Source organism: Mizuhopecten yessoensis, unplaced genomic scaffold (genome assembly GCF_002113885.1).
Source record: "Mizuhopecten yessoensis strain PY_sf001 unplaced genomic scaffold, ASM211388v2 scaffold1379, whole genome shotgun sequence".
NCBI classification, from domain to species: domain Eukaryota; kingdom Metazoa; phylum Mollusca; class Bivalvia; order Pectinida; family Pectinidae; genus Mizuhopecten; species Mizuhopecten yessoensis.
The window spans coordinates 1,721,207-1,739,602 of NW_018404017.1; the positions used below are offsets into that span (position 1 = coordinate 1,721,207).

Consider the following 18,396-nt stretch of genomic DNA (forward strand, 5'->3'; position numbering starts at 1 on the left):
CGGGAACAGTAATAAGACTAGATTGACCCTGAACAGTAATAAAACTAGATCTCCAGAACAGTAATAAGACTAGATGGCACGGAACAGGAATAAGCCTAGATGACCCAGAACAGTAATACGACTAGATGACCCAGAACAGTCGGAATAGTAATAAGACTGGATGACCCGGAACAGTAATAATACTAGATGGCCTGGAACAGTAATAAGACTATATGACCCTGAACAGTAATAAGACTAGATGAAGCCGAACAGTAATAAGACTAGATGTCCCAGAACAGTAATAAAACTAGATGATCCGTAACAGTAATAAGTCTAGATGACCCGGACCAGTAATAAGATAAGACTAGATGGCCCGGAACAGAAATAAGACTAGACTAGATGACACCGAACAGTAAAAAGACTAGATGACCCGAAACAGTAATAAGACTAGATGCCCCAGAACAGTAATAAAACTAGATGATCCGTAACAGTAATAAGTCTAGATGACCCGGACCAGTAATATGACTAGATGACCCGGAACAGTTATAAGACTACTAGATGACTCCGAACAGTAATAACACTAGATGGCCCGGAACAGTAATACGACTAGAAGACCCGGAACAGTAATAAGGCTAGAGGACCCGGAACAGTAATAAAACGAGATGACCCGGAACAGTAGTAACACTAGATGACCCAGAACAGATATAAAACTAGATGACCCGGAACAGTAAAAAGACTAGATGACCCGAAACAGGAATAAGACTAGATGACCCGGATCAGTAATAAGACTAGATGACCGGTAAAAAGACTAGATGACCCAGAACAGTAATCAGACCAGATGACCCGGAACAGTAATAGGACTAGATGACCTGGAACAGTAATGGAACAGTAATAACACTAGATGGCCCGGAACAGCAATAAGACTAGATGACCAGGACCAGTAATAGGACTAGATAACCCGGAACAGTAATAAGACTCGAAGACCCGGAACAGTAATAAGACAAGATGACCCGGAACAGTAATAGGACTAGATGACCCGGAACGGTAATAAGACTAGATGACACCGATCAGTAATAAGACTAGATGACCTGGAAGAACAGTAATAACACTAGATGACCCGGACCAGTAACAGGACTAGATGACCCGGAACAGTCATAAGACTAGATGGCCCGGAACAGTAATAAAACCAGCTGACCCCGAACAGTAATACGACTAGATGACCCAGAACAGTCGGAATAGTAATAAGACTGGATGACCCGGAATAGTAATAAAACTAGATGACACGGAACAGTAATAAAACCAGAAGACCCGGACCAGTAATAAAACTAGATGACCCCGAACAGTAATAAGACGTGATGGCCCGGAACAGTAATAAAACAAGATGACCCGGAACAGTAATAACACTAGATGACCCGAAACAGTAATAAGACTAGATGACACGGACCAGTAATAAGACTAGACGACCCGGAACAGTAATAAGACGAGATGACCCGGAATAGTAATAAGCCTAGATGACACGTAACAGTAATGAGACTAGAACAGTAATAAGACTAGATGACCACAGTAATAAGACTAGATGACCACAGTAATAAGACTAGATGACTCGGAACAGTAATGAGACTAGATGACACCGAACAGTAATAAGACTAGATAACCCGAAACAGTAATAAGACTAGATGAAGCCGAACAGTAATAAGACTAGATGTCCCGGAACAGTTATAAGACTACTAGATGACTCCGAACAGTAATAACACTAGATGGCCCGGAACAGTAATAACACTAGATGGCCCGGAACAGTAATACGACTAGATCACCCCGAACAGTAATAAGACGTGATGGCCCGGAACAGTAATGAGACTAGATGACCCTGAACAGTAATAAAACTAGATCTCCAGAACAGTAATAAGACTAGATGCCCCAGAACAGTAATAAAACTAGATGATCCGTAACAGTAATAAGTCTAGATGACCCGGAACAGTAATCAGACTAGATGACCCGAAACAGTCATAAGCATAGATGACCGGGAACAGTAATAACACTAGATGGCCCGGAACAGCAATAAGACTAGATGACCAGGACCAGTAATAGGACTAGATAACCCGGAACAGTAATAAAACTAGCTGACCCCGAACAGTAATACGACTAGATGACCAGGAACAGTAATACATATGTAAGACTAGATGACCCGGACCAGAAATAAGACTAGATGACCCAGAAAACTAGATGACCCGGAACAGAAATAAGACTAGATGACCCGGAATATTAATAAAACTAGATGACCCGGACCAGTAACAGGACTAGATGACCCGGAACATTAATAAGACTAGATGACCCGGAACAGTAATAAAACTAGATGTCCGGAACAGTAATAAGACTAGATGACACCGAACAGTAATAAGACTAGATGACCTGGAACAGTAATAAGACTAGATGACCCGGAACAGTAATAAGACTAGATGACCCGGAACAGTAATAAAACTAGATGACCCGGAACAGTAAACGTCTGCCCCTTCATCGACGGGATCTACCATGAAATTTTTTACTCTGGAAGTGACAAAAAAAACACCAAGGAACATGAATAAACATAACTAGATTCATCGACTGTAAATGTATACTATTTATAATTATGAGAAATGAATCAATCTTGATCTATAATCCATAGCCAGTGCGTTTGCCTACCGAGATCAGACAACATAAATATTACCCGGATGGTTGATCTTAATTTTCTACACAATATATGGGCAATAAATCACTCTTCTCCTTCATAATTAATATCTATTTACCTAATGGGTGGTTTTTTTCTGGAAACCGTTCAGATCTAAAAACGGGTGTGAGTCTCAAGCAATGTGATCAAGAATAGTAGAGTAGTATTTCCAGGAGGAGACATTTTATTCATTGTATAGACAAAATGAAAACAGCACTGAACATGAAAAGTGTTTGGTAAATCAAAATTTAATATGATTTCTATTACAATTTTTCCATGGCAAAGGTAAGTGTTTATCCAGCGGAACTATGGAAAACGGCGGTTAGGTGTCCTTTCTGATTTCGTGCTCCAATATTTCAGACATTCGTTCGCGATGTAGTATCATAATGGATGTTTAACTTCGTGAGATTACTAACACTCCTAATTAACTGCCATGTTACCTCATACAAATACTTTAAAGACTGATCAAAGACAATTTTGGAAAGAGTTGTGAATATTGCTAAATGATTTGTGCCACTTAAGCACTAAACTGATAGCGTAATCACTTTTTATAATCGGCGGTGTGAATGTTAAAGGAGGAGGATCTGGCACATAGTAGTACGTTCTTTGTCAATTCCACCTCTTCACAAAGTGTGCCTTCTTCATTCACCCAGAGCTCGGGCATGGTTAATCTTTCACATTTTCTGGAGAGGCTTTAATTAAGGAACAATGACTGAGGTAACGCGATCGCTTTAGTGAGGCAGTATGTGTTATCACACACCCATCTTTGAATGATTATTATAAACAAATCAGACATGATGTATGATAGATGAGGTATAATATTTTAATGAGTATTATGTACTAAACTACATTTAGAACAGCATTTGGTTTTCCTGCCGGTATGAATAACTTGACTAACATACATCAAATGTGTATGCAACCAGGATGACTTTGGTCTATTATATTCACAGCTACCCAACCCAAGTTGACAATCATCACTCTCCACGAAAGTAAGCGAGTCACGTGGGGTGATGCTAACAACACATGTAAGGCTAACGGCCAATCCTTGCTCACCATCAAAACGCCAGAGAAAAAAGCTATTATTAGTGAATTGGATCAGAATCACTTCAACAATAACATGTAAGTAAGCAACTTTATGGTGGAGTTAAATGCTCCTTCGGGAAATGCAACAATCATACCTGAAATTATTTTGTGTGATAGCATAAACACGTTCAGTAATTCTAACAAGAAATTCTAATCAATAGTAGAGCGTTACTAGACACAATGGATACATTGAACAGACTCAGTAGTTTATTTATTTTTAACCCATCGACCCTTGGCGCATTTCCCTAGGAACAAAGATTTCCCTTAACAGCTTTACATATTGTTTGACACTATTTTAGTTGCTAGTTGTAAGGCTGCTATTGTCAAATGATTTCAAAAATATGTTTTAATATATGTTTCAGTGACCAAGAGTCACCGTAAATTAAGGTTTAATCTTGAACGGTTTGACCTTGATAAACACTCACTATACTGTGGCTCAAGTTCACTGTCATATACAATCTGTTGATCTAGACCATTGCCATTATATCTAACTTCAATGTGGCTCGCAACCATTGCCACAACTCACTTCAAAGTTGCTCTATACCATTTTCATAATGACTCCTCCAAAGTTGCTCAAGATCATTGCCATAACAACTCATCCCAATGGCTGTAGACCATTGCAATACCAAGTAACTCAAATGTGCCATAGTTTCTCACAGCATTGTGGCTCTAGACCACTACCAAAACGATTCACTGTAATGTGGCTGCTTAACGTTTTCATAACAACCCACTTCCCTGTAGGTCGATCCATAAAATACATATAACATTCCAAACTATCAAATGTTATTCAAAATATATATTTATTTTTCACACAGGTATGACACACAATACTGGATAGGGTTGAGGAAAATGGGACCAAGTCTGCCAAATTGTTCGAATGCAGATTTCTACTGGGTTGATGATGGCACTAAGGTTGATTGGGTGGAGTATTATCCCGGAGAGCCGAATGCTTGTGATATTGAAGATTGTATTCGAATCCAAAACCTACTGTTGCGCACTAGAAGCTGTGATATTAAGTATCACTTCATATGTGAAGAAGTTTTAGGTTAGTAGACCCATTACACTTTTAGTATGGGGAGAGAAAACGCTAGTGATACAGTATTTTATCCGTCAGATAAGGCTTTTATACCCCTTCAGGAGGGCTTTTCCTTTTGACATTATATATCTCCACAATCACTTATATATATGTTTTCTCGAGGCACTATTCCGAATTTCATAACAATTTAGTAAAATTTTAACCAACATATGTCTCCCCCGATAACACTGTAGCAGAAAAGTCACCGATATATGTCTCTCCCGTTGTTACTTGCCAAAACCTTTGATACAGCGTTTTCAAAAATCGTGTTATCGGGAGCTCTGCTGGTAGGTGACACTGGGAAAATCCTTATGCTCTCATAATAATGACAATATTGACCGTGTTATCAAGAGATTTACTTGTAGTTGCACATCTGAAACGTCAGTATACTCATATAAAATTGTCATTATTTACTGTTCTAGAGATTAACTTTTATCGCATAATGTACTGTGTTATCCAGTGAATGAACCCATGTCATATTTTTTTGCGTATTAACCCATGTAATATGACCTATCAGCCCTGTTTTTGGTTGTAAGTTTCAATTGTTTCAATTGTGACGTCACGCCTAGGACAAGTACATGACGTCACAGACTTACGCACTGGAGTCAAAATGGCGGCTTTTTACATTACAAGGTTGCATGAAAATTGTCGTTTTACTCGAATAAATGCCACATATCTTGAGTATGTGATAAAAATGATCTGACATTCGTTTTCATTTCATATTAAATTTATGAAACTCGTTTTATAAATCTCATATGAAATGGAAACTCAGGTAAGATCCTATTCCGTCTTTGCGTATTGCAGAGTTATCTTCTCTTTGGAGCAGGGATTGATTGTTACGTCACTTGTTTGTGAGAGTCACGTAATCAATTTTTGAGAAAACGACGTAATTTTCTCACACAAACCAATGACGTAACAATCAATACCTGCTCCCAAGAGAAGATAACTCTGCAATACGCAAAGACGGAATATGTAGTTATACATTTGACACGTCCGTATACTCATATAAAAAATGTCGTTATCTACTGTTGTAACTGAACATTTACTCGTACGTATAATACTAATGTTTTATACTAATGTTTTATACTAATGTTTTTACAATTTCTCCAGATGAGTGTACATTTGAGACCTTTAACAACTCGGTCATTACACAAGAGGATTTGTTGCTGATACCGTCAAAAGTAATTACCATGGAAACCAACTCTCAGAAATCTTCTTGTCTGGACACCTGCCTAGATACCGTTGTGGATGGTGCGTTTTGCCAGGCTGTGACGATGAACGTTACTTCCTGCGAGTGTGTTCTGTTTTTCTCCAAATACACCGCGTTCGGAGATATCCAATTGCTTGCAGATACAGACCACGTGACTTACGTGAAACAATGCTTTCTAGGTAATTAAGAAATTATATGAAGCACTTCCTTACAGTAAGCATCAAAATACCTCAGAAGGTCTACATACGAAATGAGAAGATTAAGATAAGATGACGTCTGTTTTTGTCTTGAAGTTCTCAAACACTGAGCTTAATTCACCTATCCTTATACAAGTTTTAGTTGTTTAAGCAATAACATAACCTTGTACAATACGTTCAGCATGTTTCAAACGATTAATTATATAAAGTTTTATAATTAACTATACATTAATTTATTAAATATAAATTGATTTAATAATTATACAATAATTTATTAAATATAAAATGATTTATTAATTATACAGTTATAATTAGAAATAAAATAGCTTATTACTAACATAAAAGTTTCTTAGTGAAAATTCAATTCATTACCGTTTATTTTTCTACAGCTTACATTTTAATTTATCAGATCAAACATTCTTGTTATTCAGAAAGATTACCTTAATGTTGCTAGACTTAATTCACAGAGAAACCTTTTATACAACAATACCATTGGTACCATAGTATTAGTGATGTGATAATTTAGTACTATTAGTACGTCAATAACATTAATCAAATATCATAACTCTTTCTATAAAAATAGATATCAAACAACACAACGGACAGACAATGACCAATAATATATGTTGCGATCACAAAAAATGATGAATATTTATCAAATTACTCTAGAAACTGTGGTTACTCTTATAATAATGTTTTACTGATAAAACCTGTGTTTATTTAATTAGATATTTGTTGGTGGTTCGGTTGTCAATTATTGCAGAAAGAATTCATACATATATACTCATCATTATACATATATACTCACAATTATACATATATACTCATAATTATACCTATATAATCATTAGTATGCATATATACTCATTATTATATGTGTACTCATTATTATTAATTTATACTCATTATCATTTTTGTATTGTCAGTATCCAAAGAATCAACAACACGTGTTTCGTATGAAGATGTCTGCTACACCCCAGCCAGCACATATCCCTCATTGGTCCCTACTGACACCATATCTACCACTTCTGCAGCCACAACCAGTACTGGTGTCACAACTGCTGACGTCACAACAACGAGTACTTCCGATCCTGAACCCAGCACGATCATATCTACTTGTCCACCGATCAATCAGAACATCAGTTCACCGACCCAATCACAATCGTTGTTACCTACCTCCGATTTAAACCTAGATATGAACATAAGTTCCTGTACTATCAAGGTATCATGGGAATTGCCACCAAATGCAGATATGCAGATTATAATGAAGAGAGTCGACGTGTTAAAACGTGAGTTAGAAATACTGAAGAATAACACTAACATGTACAAAAGAGGGAAGGTCAGTTGGCATGACAACCGAGTGAGTTCTATATCACTGGGGGGATTAGGCGCATCATTTCTCGCTACTTTCTGTCTCTTAATTGTTTGTATTGACATAATTTCTTTTAAAAAAAGAAATAAAATTATGTCTGAATTCGCATAACACCATTGATCTAAAGTTTTTGATGGTTTTAAGTGGAGGCACATAGTATGAAATATATACACTGTATGCTTGTCATTTGAAATTACCACTTTTCAAAACAAGTAAATATCACAGGAAAATGCTTCCTTAAATTTGAACGATGCACTAAATTGACGCCGGATAACGAAAATCCGTAGAAATGCATCCACTTTTTTTTTATTTTTTTAATAATGATCAAATCATGTTAACATCATTAAGGAGTGTACCTGTGTACACAACATAGTTAAAAAAAATATCAATAAAAACATCCATTTCAAAAAATAATAAAACTGTCTCACGCTCAGCCCTTTTTAATATCATCTCGAGCTTTCAAATAGAGACTCCAGTAATGCCTAAGACAAAAAATTATAAACAAAAAAATGTATGTACTAGAAAATATCAGCGATATATCCTCTATATAAATACTTATAAGCCGTTTAATATAAAAGTGAATACGAGATTAAATTAACTTTCGATGAATAAATAAGTTTGTAAACCTTTCTCGTCTTTTGAGGTATCTTGAGTGTTTTAGATTGCCAAAAGTCTTTATGTGCTTTTCATTCTCATTTAATGCAACGATCACTTCATGGTTTTTTTCAAATCTTTTTCTAAGTTAAACTACTGGAGTATATTGTAAATATTTTGCGTAGATATTTTTGAAGTGGTCAAACAGGAGACTTTTGAACAAATTGACGTTAGTATTTCGCTGTAACATTTCTAAACGCATTCCAGTCTTTGCCTTATTTTGTGGTTCGAATAATCCACCACATTTTAAGTGAATTATATTATTTTTCATGTTATGTTTGTAAAATCTACAAAACGATGTTTTTCTTTACGCAGTTAGACAGCTACTTTCGCAAGAATCGATCCCCGGACCGTTTACTTTCGTTGCAACCTATTTGCGAATAAAAAGTTATTCGGAAACATCGTCCTCATCTAAGAGAAGGAAAGAAAGACAAAAATGAAAACATGCAGTTCCATAAAGGGACATGAATAATTAAATGCGCGGGAAAGGTAAAATTGTGACTTTTAATAAGATGAACTGAAGATATTTTTTATCGAATTCGAAAGCGTTTTAGTTATTCAAAGTATGTTCAATAATCGATATAACAAAAGTAGGATTAAAGACCAGAAGTCATTGTTGTGATGTAGTTTAGAGATCTCGTACAGATTGTGATTATGACTGTTTTATAATTTTGTTCTCTGGGAACTTCTGTGACATACAATCTAATCTTGTCGTACTGTTCAATGTTTGAAATGGTATAAACGTAATTGTGGGAGAAGGTTGACGTTCATCTTTCATCATTTCTATTGCAAGGTTAATTTTTAGCATACTGTTTTAAATATTCACTCTATTGGAAACACTTCATTATCATTCATCGTTAATATTCCCTTTATAACTTATGAATTTTATGTTATGTATTTCTTATAGCTTGATATCGTGTTAACCTTTCCATTTATATACAAAATGAAACGAAAACCATAGTTATATCATAAAGTCAGTACTGTTACTGTATACGTTGTTTTTAATCAGCTAATTTTACATATAAAGCGCTTACTCTAGCGCTATATCAGATATTTTATATTATTTCATTTTGTATTAGTTCTGTTTTCACGCTGTATATAGTCATTAACGTTAAACCTCGTATTCACTCGGTACTATTAACCTTGTACCGACATCATTTATTTATTGATGTGGTCCAACTACCGACTTTGTTTTAATGTTTTAGGTTATCCCGTACATAAAACATCTAAGTATTGGGTTATATGTTAAGGTCTTTAATCTATTTGATAAAACCCCGAATACCTTACATACTTTCAGTATTCCTATTGTTGCATTGTAGAACTCTGTTTGTAATCCAACGGTACATTTACCTTAACTGGCATTTCATGAATGCCTTTCTTCCATATATGTATAATATATGGTTTACACAGTATTCATTTTCTTTTATTCATTTTCTTTAATCAGAAATTGATTTGGTCTTATTGTAATGCACTGGCATGATCGGGCTCTGACTCTGCTCCTGTTGTAGTGTCAACTTACACTTAGAAAACATTCCCGAATGATCTCGGCTGATATCGGAACAACCTTACAGCACGAAACCGATACAAAATTATGAGAATTAAGGACAAGATTTGTACGTCTTTGGGAAAATGCTGATTCTTCGGGTGATATGAAGGTTGATAGTTTTATCATGTTATTAATGTTGCTTTTAAGTTTCGTTTTTATTACACTGGTTCTCGCTTTAAGAGCATGGCAATACTTAGTTTTGACCTAAACCATGGCGGGTGTCGTCGATGAAACATCTCGTCTGATTATTATATCGATTTCAATGCTCTCCGTGTAAATATATTCCTTGTCCGTACTTTCCCTAGTTTCTTTTCGAGTTTGAGTTTGAATATCAGTTTTGTTGACATTTGTTTAATTATGATCCTTTTTTGTCGCCTGACGAATGAACCAAACAAATAAAGACCATGTTTTGAACACTTACTGTTGCACCTTCTGTAGTGCATATTGCTTATAAGGTGTAATCAACCAAAACAAAAGTATGTAGAAGGCTTATCCTTTTAATGCACATGGGATAGATAATGTCACAAATACCACTTATATACATCTCAATTTTGTATCGCTTTTGAATGTCAGTATACAAATATTATATAAATATTGTGATTAAAAAAAGTAAATAAAATTTAAAAAAAAGAGTTTCCATTTTATGAATTTAACTATTTTTACTAATTCTAAGTCATCATGATATTTTTAGAAGCCCATTAAGTAAATATTACTAACCCCATCTACAGTTTTTTCTCGCACCCCAGACAGAAATATCCCACATCATACTCCATGCTAGATTTTTCTATCTCGTCCGATCTGTCTTGTACCTTTACGTGACATTTCGCGGAATTTTTAAAGTGCAATGTATTTATCCGCGCGTTAACTGTTTGAAATTGACAATTTGCATTATAAACGTTCTGTTTTGTCGTTATATGTATAGTTTTGATGTTGTTAGATATTTGATGTTGTAGATAAAATGTAATCTACACTGTGAAATACGTTGTAATCTATGTAAGGACGGACTACGTTTTTACGCGGAAGCATTCAAATGTAGCTTAAATAGTGGAGAGGTCATATCATTTGAGGCCCAAAGGCAGGATACTTGTAGTTTTTAGCAAATTTGAATAGTTTTTTTCGAACTAAAAGGTACGAGAGAAAAAATCAATTACCTGTAACTAAGCAAGATCGGGTTATCTTAATCTCGGGCTAAGATTCTGTGACATCCCAACCTCGGCTTACGCCTCGGTTGGGATTTCTGTTACAGAATCTTAACCCTCGACTGAGATAACCCGATCTCGCTTAGTTACAGGTAATATATTTTATTAATCTATTTATGTATTACAACTCACTTTAAAACATTATTGAATAAAAAATCAATTAAGGACCCTGTCCAACTGTACTGTGCTTATTATATACAAGGCTTCCTCCCCTTAACCTCCGTTTGATATAACTGTGACACAGTTTGATAGGCAACTTCTGTGGACCAGGTAACTCAGTTGGTTCGAGTGATAGCATAGCAATCTTAAGTCCAGTGTATTGGTCTGGCTCCGTTGATTTTCACACCGATAATACTGATATACCAGTTTTAATAAACGTTTGATCAAAATGTGATAAACAAGAATATTTTTGATATTTGTTTTATTTGAGATTTTCCAAGTTTATCCAATAACACCATTTCCAGCTGTGACGTTTCCGCTGAAACAAATAGATGTTAGTTGATACTTCATTTTTCTTAAATGATCACATGTGATTTTGTTATTTCAATTGTAATTAACGTGTAACTAAAATGTGATAAACAATAATATTTTGATATTTCCTGTACTCACAAAACACATTAATCGGAGTTTTTAGGTTCTCCAAGCTTATCCAATAATTACATTTCTAGTTGTGACGTTACCACTGAAACTAATAGATGCTAGTTAATCTTAGAGGCAGTTTACAAAGAATTGGTGAAGTTTTATCGCGCATGAACTTTTAATTCTGGTGCGTCTGGCTTCGTTGCATTTTTACACTGAGAACACTGTTATTTGAGTTCTAATTAACGTTTGATGAAACGATATTATAAACAATTATACATTGTACTTTCTATATTTCTTTTATTCACATAGCACAATCAACAGAGACTTGAGATTATCCAAGATTATCCAATTATACCATTGTCAGGTGCGACTGTGACGTTACCGCTGAAACAAATAGATGTTATTTGATCTTAGAGGCAATTTATAAAGAACGGGTGATCTTTTATCAAGTAAGAACCTGTAACTAATATAAATGTTTTGCCTACAATTTGACAGGTATACTATAAATACTTAATTATCAGTCAGCACTCATTGGATGGAAGATGTATTGTAGCGGTGTTAATGTGAAGTGACAACCGCTCACCATTGACATTACTTGGATTTGACCTAAATTTACATGGCAGGTGTTGTCGATGAAGCAGAAGACGGGCACCTTTCCGGAATATCTATATTTCCGCTTGTACTTTTGCAAGCCTCTAAATGAAAAGTTTGCCCTTTGTATATATTTAACCTAACATTAATCAGACGATAACGAGATTGAATGGCGATTTCCTTGATGCTTCTCTTGATGTACTCTAACCCTCGTATTGGGTCTCACCTCCTATTTTATCGAGTTTTTCTTTGTTTGGTTGCCTCTATCAATAGCTACAGTCATTAATGGAACCACCAGGTTAGTGATAGAGGAAAGCCGGAGTATCCGGTGCAAAACCACCCACCTCCGGACAGTAACTTGCGACAATCACATGTAGGCCTCGAATCCCCTATCGTGTAGTAGAGGGCTAGTGATTGCAAACTTTAGACGCCTTTACAACTCAGGCACTGCGGCCCACGACCCAGTGGTGGAGGACTAGTGATTGCGAACGTCAGATGCCTTTACTACTCAGGCACTGCGGCCCCTCACAGACAAAGGCTAACAAGCAGTATGGAATCACCGACATATTCACTCTACTTCAGTTAACAGGGTATTACATAACAAGAAAAGCGACACCATGTTAGGTTATACTCACAGTTTCTCACATATGTAGTACGTGTATTCCCGGGGTCTGCACACCTGGTCGGACCAGACAAGCTCATTCCCTTCCCATTCCAACATCAGACAATTACGTGTATTGTTCAGCTGAGGCTGTCCGGCCGCCCATCTTGAAAACGGACCAACATGAGCACCAGTCTCCACCCAACGGAACTGACCCTCGAAATAATAATCCGATCCGCCGATGAAAAATCGTTCGTAGTGCCAATCTGTATACAATACATTATAATGTAATGATCAGTAATATAAGCAGTACATATTAATGATACGCATATGCTCCGTAATCCGTTTCTATGTCGTATCGTTTTAAGTGAAAGTATGTCAAGAACGCTTTTAATGTTAATGGTTAAGAAATAGCATTGAATGTTTATTATAAGGTGGCTCTTATGTAACGTTTCTATTTTCGCTTTGTTGCCGACGAAATTTCGCCTAGCGACTAAACCCACCGAAAAAAAAGACAAAAATCCTCCAAAGTGGAAAGATGAAAAGCAAAAAAGATACGTAACGAGATATCGACAAAAGGTGGGAGAGAACACACCATGACGAAATGTCTTTCATGAACAGTCATAGTTATGTGTATAGGCGAACAACAATTTGTAACATGATATCTGTGTTAGCTTGATCAGATAGTAAACACTGCATATGTTAATGTTTTCCATCGGAAACCAGTCCGGACATGATAAGATTCATTTGTGATAACTGTCACGAATGGAACTTACTGTAAAAGACATTTAAGAGGGTAGTAAGAAAATCGTGTTTTTCTTCATTGTCATCTGAGAGCAGCCATGCGCCCCTGTCTCTGCATCTTTTCTGGAAACAAAATGTTAGAATTACAAATAGATACCTATAGAATTACCTATACAAGTACCTATATATACATGTACCTAAAGAATTACATATAGGAACTACCTATAAATACCTATATATACCCTATTAAATACATCGGCAAAATAATGGAAACAATCAAGTCCGTTTTGTTCGAACAAAAAATGAATAATGAGGATTATGTCGTCAAGAATATGCCGATAATTTATAAACAAATTTAAACAATTAAGTATTGAAAACGAGTTCGACACACTAACAATATGAACATTCTGTTGTTCAATGTGATATAGAGCTATATTACATATTCAAGGCAACAGTAAATACTCCAGAAGTGGAATGTGTATTTTGAATAAATTAAAAGAATTTCGATCAATCTGTCTAAAAGATAGACTTTTCCACTCTGTTCACTACTATACCCTTTTCCTATTATCACGAAAATCTTCTCTTGCAATAAAGGCAAACGACGACTATTTTGGAACAGAGTAAAAACATGAAACAACCAGAGAGGGAATGACTGGTCATCCCTTATTAGCTATTTACCTAAAGCATCAACCCTTGTTAAGTACTCACCTCGGCGTCATCCCTTATTAAGTACTCATCTCGGCGTCATCCCTTATCAAGAATTCATCTCGGCGTAATCCCGTATTAAGTACTTACCTCGGCGTTAACCCTTGTTAAGTAATCACCTCGGCATCAACCCTTGTTAAGTACTCATCTCGGCGTCATCTCTTATTAAGTACTCATCTCGGCGTCATCCCTTGTTGAGTACTCACCTCGGCAACAACCCTTGTTAAGTAATCACCTCGGCATCAACCTTGTTAAGTACTCACCTCGGCAACAACCCTTGTTAAGTACTCATCTCGGCGTCATCTCTTATTAAGTACTCATCTCGGCGTCATCCCTTGTTAAGTACTCACCTTGGCAACAACCCTTGTTAAGTATTCACCTCAGCATCAACCCTTGTTAAGTTCTCCCCTCGGCGTCATCCCTTATTAAGTACTCACCTCGTCATTGACCCTTGTTAAGTAATCACCTCGGCGTCATCCCTTATGAAGTACTAACCTCGGCATTGACCCTTGTTAAGTACTCATCTCGGCATCAACCCTTGTTAAGTGCTAACCTCGGCGTCAACCCTTATTTAAGAAATAATCAACATATGAGCGTGCATTATGGTGGAATATATAACGAGGGTGAGAAAATGTTGGTAAAAATAATTAACGAATGGCGCTTCGGCCTGAGTTTATTATTTTTCCAACATTTTGTCTTCAGACCTGTTCATTTTAAATGTCAATAATTAATAAACAATGTTCACTGCACGGACCCACATACTTTAGGTCTATAGATCCGTGTAATCTTTTGAAAGGCAGGCCTGTCAAATATTTTGATCCCGCCTGACAGTTATGTTTGTTTTTTTGTTAATTCATGATAAAATACGGGGAGGTTGTTGGAACAGCATGCGTGCGCACTATTTCACATGCATTGATTATTGGCACGCGCATGATATATTGCTCAGTAATGCACCCTTTTTAACCAATGAAAACTGTCGTTACATCACAGACGTGGTAGAATAAGTAATAACCTCGGCGTCATCCCTTGTTAAGTACTCACCTCGGCATCAACCCTTGTTAATTACTCACCTCGGCATCAACCCTTGTAAAGTACTCCCATCGGCGTCATCCCTTATTAAGTACTCACCTCGGCATTGACCCTTGTTAAGAAATCACCTCGGCGTCATCCCTTATGAAGTACTCACCTCGGCATTGACCTTTGTTAAGTACTCATCTCGGCATCAACCCTTGTTAAGTACTCACCTCGGCCTTATCCCTTATTTAAGAAATAATCAGCATATGCACGTGCATTATGGTGGAATATATAACGAGAGTGAGAAAATGTTGGTTAAAATAATTAACGAATGTCGCTTCGGCCAGAGTTAATTATTTTTCCAACATTTTCGTGATGGAAATTCGCTGACCGGCTGATCACGATGCGACCTTCACCTTCACCGACTTCACCGGACAGCTGTGTTTTGCAACCACTGTTCAGACCGATGCTACTTTTTGCAAAATTATTCTTCACAAACGGTATTTACACTGTAGGCGAATGCTCCACATCACTTTGATATTTTGAAAGCAGACGACGTTTTGCAGACCAGAAACAACTAAACACGTGTGACGTCAGATACGATGTTTATTTCAATCAATCAAACATTGGCACGCTATCGACATCGTTCGTCAAAACATGAAATCAACGCTTGACAGTACATACACACACTACACACATCGTGAAATGAACGGCACTACCCAGTGAAGTAAAAACAGAAGTAATTAATAATTTACCATTTTGTCTTCAGACCTGTACATTTTAAATGTCAATAATTAATAAACCATTTTCACTGCACGGACCCACAAACTTTAGGTCTATATATCCGTGTAATCTTTTGAATGGCAGGCCAGTCAAATATTTTGATCCCGCCTGACAGTTATGCTATTTTTTTAATTCATTATAAAATACGGGGAGGTTGTTGGAACAGTATGCGTGCGCACTTTTTCATGTGCATTGGTTATTGGCATTGGATATTGGCACGCGCAAGGTATATCGCTCAATAATGCACTCTTTTTAACAAATGAAAACCGTCGTTACATCACAGACGTGGTAGAATAAGTAATAACTTCGGCGTCATCCCTTGTTAAGTACTCACCTCGGCATCAACCATTGTTAAGTACTCATCTCGGCATCAACCCTTGTTGAGTACTCATCTCGGCATCAACCCTTGTTTAGTAATCACCTCGGCGTCATCCCTTATTAAGTACTCACCTCGGTATTAAACCTTGTTAAGTACTCATCTCGGCATCAACCCTTGTTAATTAATAACCTCGGCGTCATCCCTTGTTAAGTACTCGTCTCGGCATCAACCATTGTTAAGTACTCATTTCGGCATCAACCCTTGTTAAGTACTCATCTCGGCGTCATCCCTTATTAAGTACTCACCTCGGCGTCATCCCATGACGTACGGTCATGACCAATATAGATACAATCCTCTTTAAACTCTGCCCATCCACTTTCACATTTGTTTGCCTTCACAACGGCAACAGCTAAAATGAAATGTCATTACGAAATATTTATTGTAATCCATTATTTGAATACCTTGTAGGCTTGATAAAGGATTCCTAGTCAACTGGCCTAGTCACCCTCTGTGTGGTAAGCAATTATGTTATGTCCTTAGGTAGAGATACAAATGAGAGCATATTTTTTTTTGGAGAAAAAAAATATATGAATGTATACAATATTTGTAGTAAAGTAATGTACTTCCAAAAGGATTGAAAATGTAAGGAATCATTTCCACTTACCTAAAGCAATAGCAAGAGTCAAAACTAGGTGTAAATGCATGTCTACCTTTCAGCCAACAGATATGTAGTGGGAAAGGGACATGGGAACCGACATATGAAATTGTCCGACAGCCCGACAGCCCTGTCCGAACGAGATAAGTCATCTACACGTTCTGTAACCGTTAAGACAGGACCAATTACACAAGCACTAAGTCAGGTCACTAACGGTTAACGTTAACAAGTAGGTCCGAATATGTACAGGTTAACATTGAGCTTAGGTCACTGGTAGTTAACAAAGAGGCCATGTTACCCGTGGCGTTAATGTTGAGGTCACGTCATGTACACATGATAATAACACTGAGGTCAGAACACTTACAGGTGAAATAAACACTGAGGTCAGAACACTTAAAGGTGAAATAAACACTGAGGTCAGAACACTTACATGTGAAATAAACACTGAGGTCAGAACACTTACAAGTGAAATAAACACTGAGGTCAGAACACTTACAAGTGAAATAAACACTGACGTCAGAACACTTGCATGTGAAATAAACACTGAGGTCAGAACACTTACATGTGAAATAAACACTAAGGTCAGAACACTTACATGTGAAATAAACACTGAGGTCAGAACACTTACAGGTGAAATAAACACTGAGGTCAAGTCACTTGCATGTGAAATAAACACTGAGGTAAAGGCACTTACAGGTAAATAATGTGATTAGGCCCGGAGATCATGAAATCTTAAGTCTTAAATTGTCTTCATTTTTTGACTTATACCAATCACAAATAACGTCATGAAAAGTCCATCATACCTGATTGGCTAAGCACAAACCCAAATCTAAGATTATTTCATGATCCCTGGAACAGGTGTCTTATGGGTGAAGTTAATATTGAGGTAAGGTAATTTGCACGTAACGTAAACACTAAGGTCATTCCACGTACACGTGAAATAAAACTTGGGGTCAGGTCACTAACAGGTGATGAAATAATGTAGTCAGGTCACTTAAACGTGACGTAAAAATGTGGTTAGGTGTCATACATGTGAGGTCAACAAAGATCACCAGAAGAGAACATTGAAAATGGAAACCGATCACCTATACTCGAACAAAAATGTTGTTTTTTTCTGTAAATCTTTTCTGAATTTAGAAGAGAGATGACCCGTTGCGGCGTAAAGAGAGAAAAAAAGATGTTGTGTTGCTAAAAGAGAGGTGATATATTATGTCGTGTTAAAGGACAGATTGGTTGTTTCTTTAGAAGACAGGTGACGCGTTGTGTTGCTAGGAAAGGGACTGTTTAAAAATATCTGACGCATTGTGTCGGTAAGTAAGCGGTGATACATTAAGTTGTTAGAAGAGAGGTGACGCGTTGGTGCTAAAATTGTATCTATATTTA

General features: G+C 36.7%; 1 protein-coding gene across 2 annotated transcripts; it reads right to left on the bottom strand.

Annotated features, from left to right (window-relative positions):
* Positions 1-11,396: 11,396 nt before the first annotated feature.
* Positions 11,397-17,133, bottom strand: LOC110460512 (perlucin-like protein). Of its 2 annotated transcripts, none has more exons than XM_021513472.1 (5): positions 17,023-17,133; positions 16,664-16,767; positions 13,570-13,660; positions 12,828-13,059; positions 11,397-11,497 (listed from the first exon to the last, which is right to left on the bottom strand). In XM_021513472.1, the coding sequence occupies exons 1-5, from the start codon at positions 17,060-17,062 to the stop codon at positions 11,461-11,463; spliced, it is 504 nt and encodes a 167-aa protein (XP_021369147.1). In that variant the 5' UTR covers positions 17,063-17,133; the 3' UTR covers positions 11,397-11,460. The 2 variants fall into 2 exon arrangements, with proteins under 2 accessions (XP_021369147.1, XP_021369138.1); XM_021513463.1 differs by lacking the exon at positions 11,397-11,497 and adding an exon at positions 11,906-11,985.
* Positions 17,134-18,396: the final 1,263 nt, after the last annotated feature.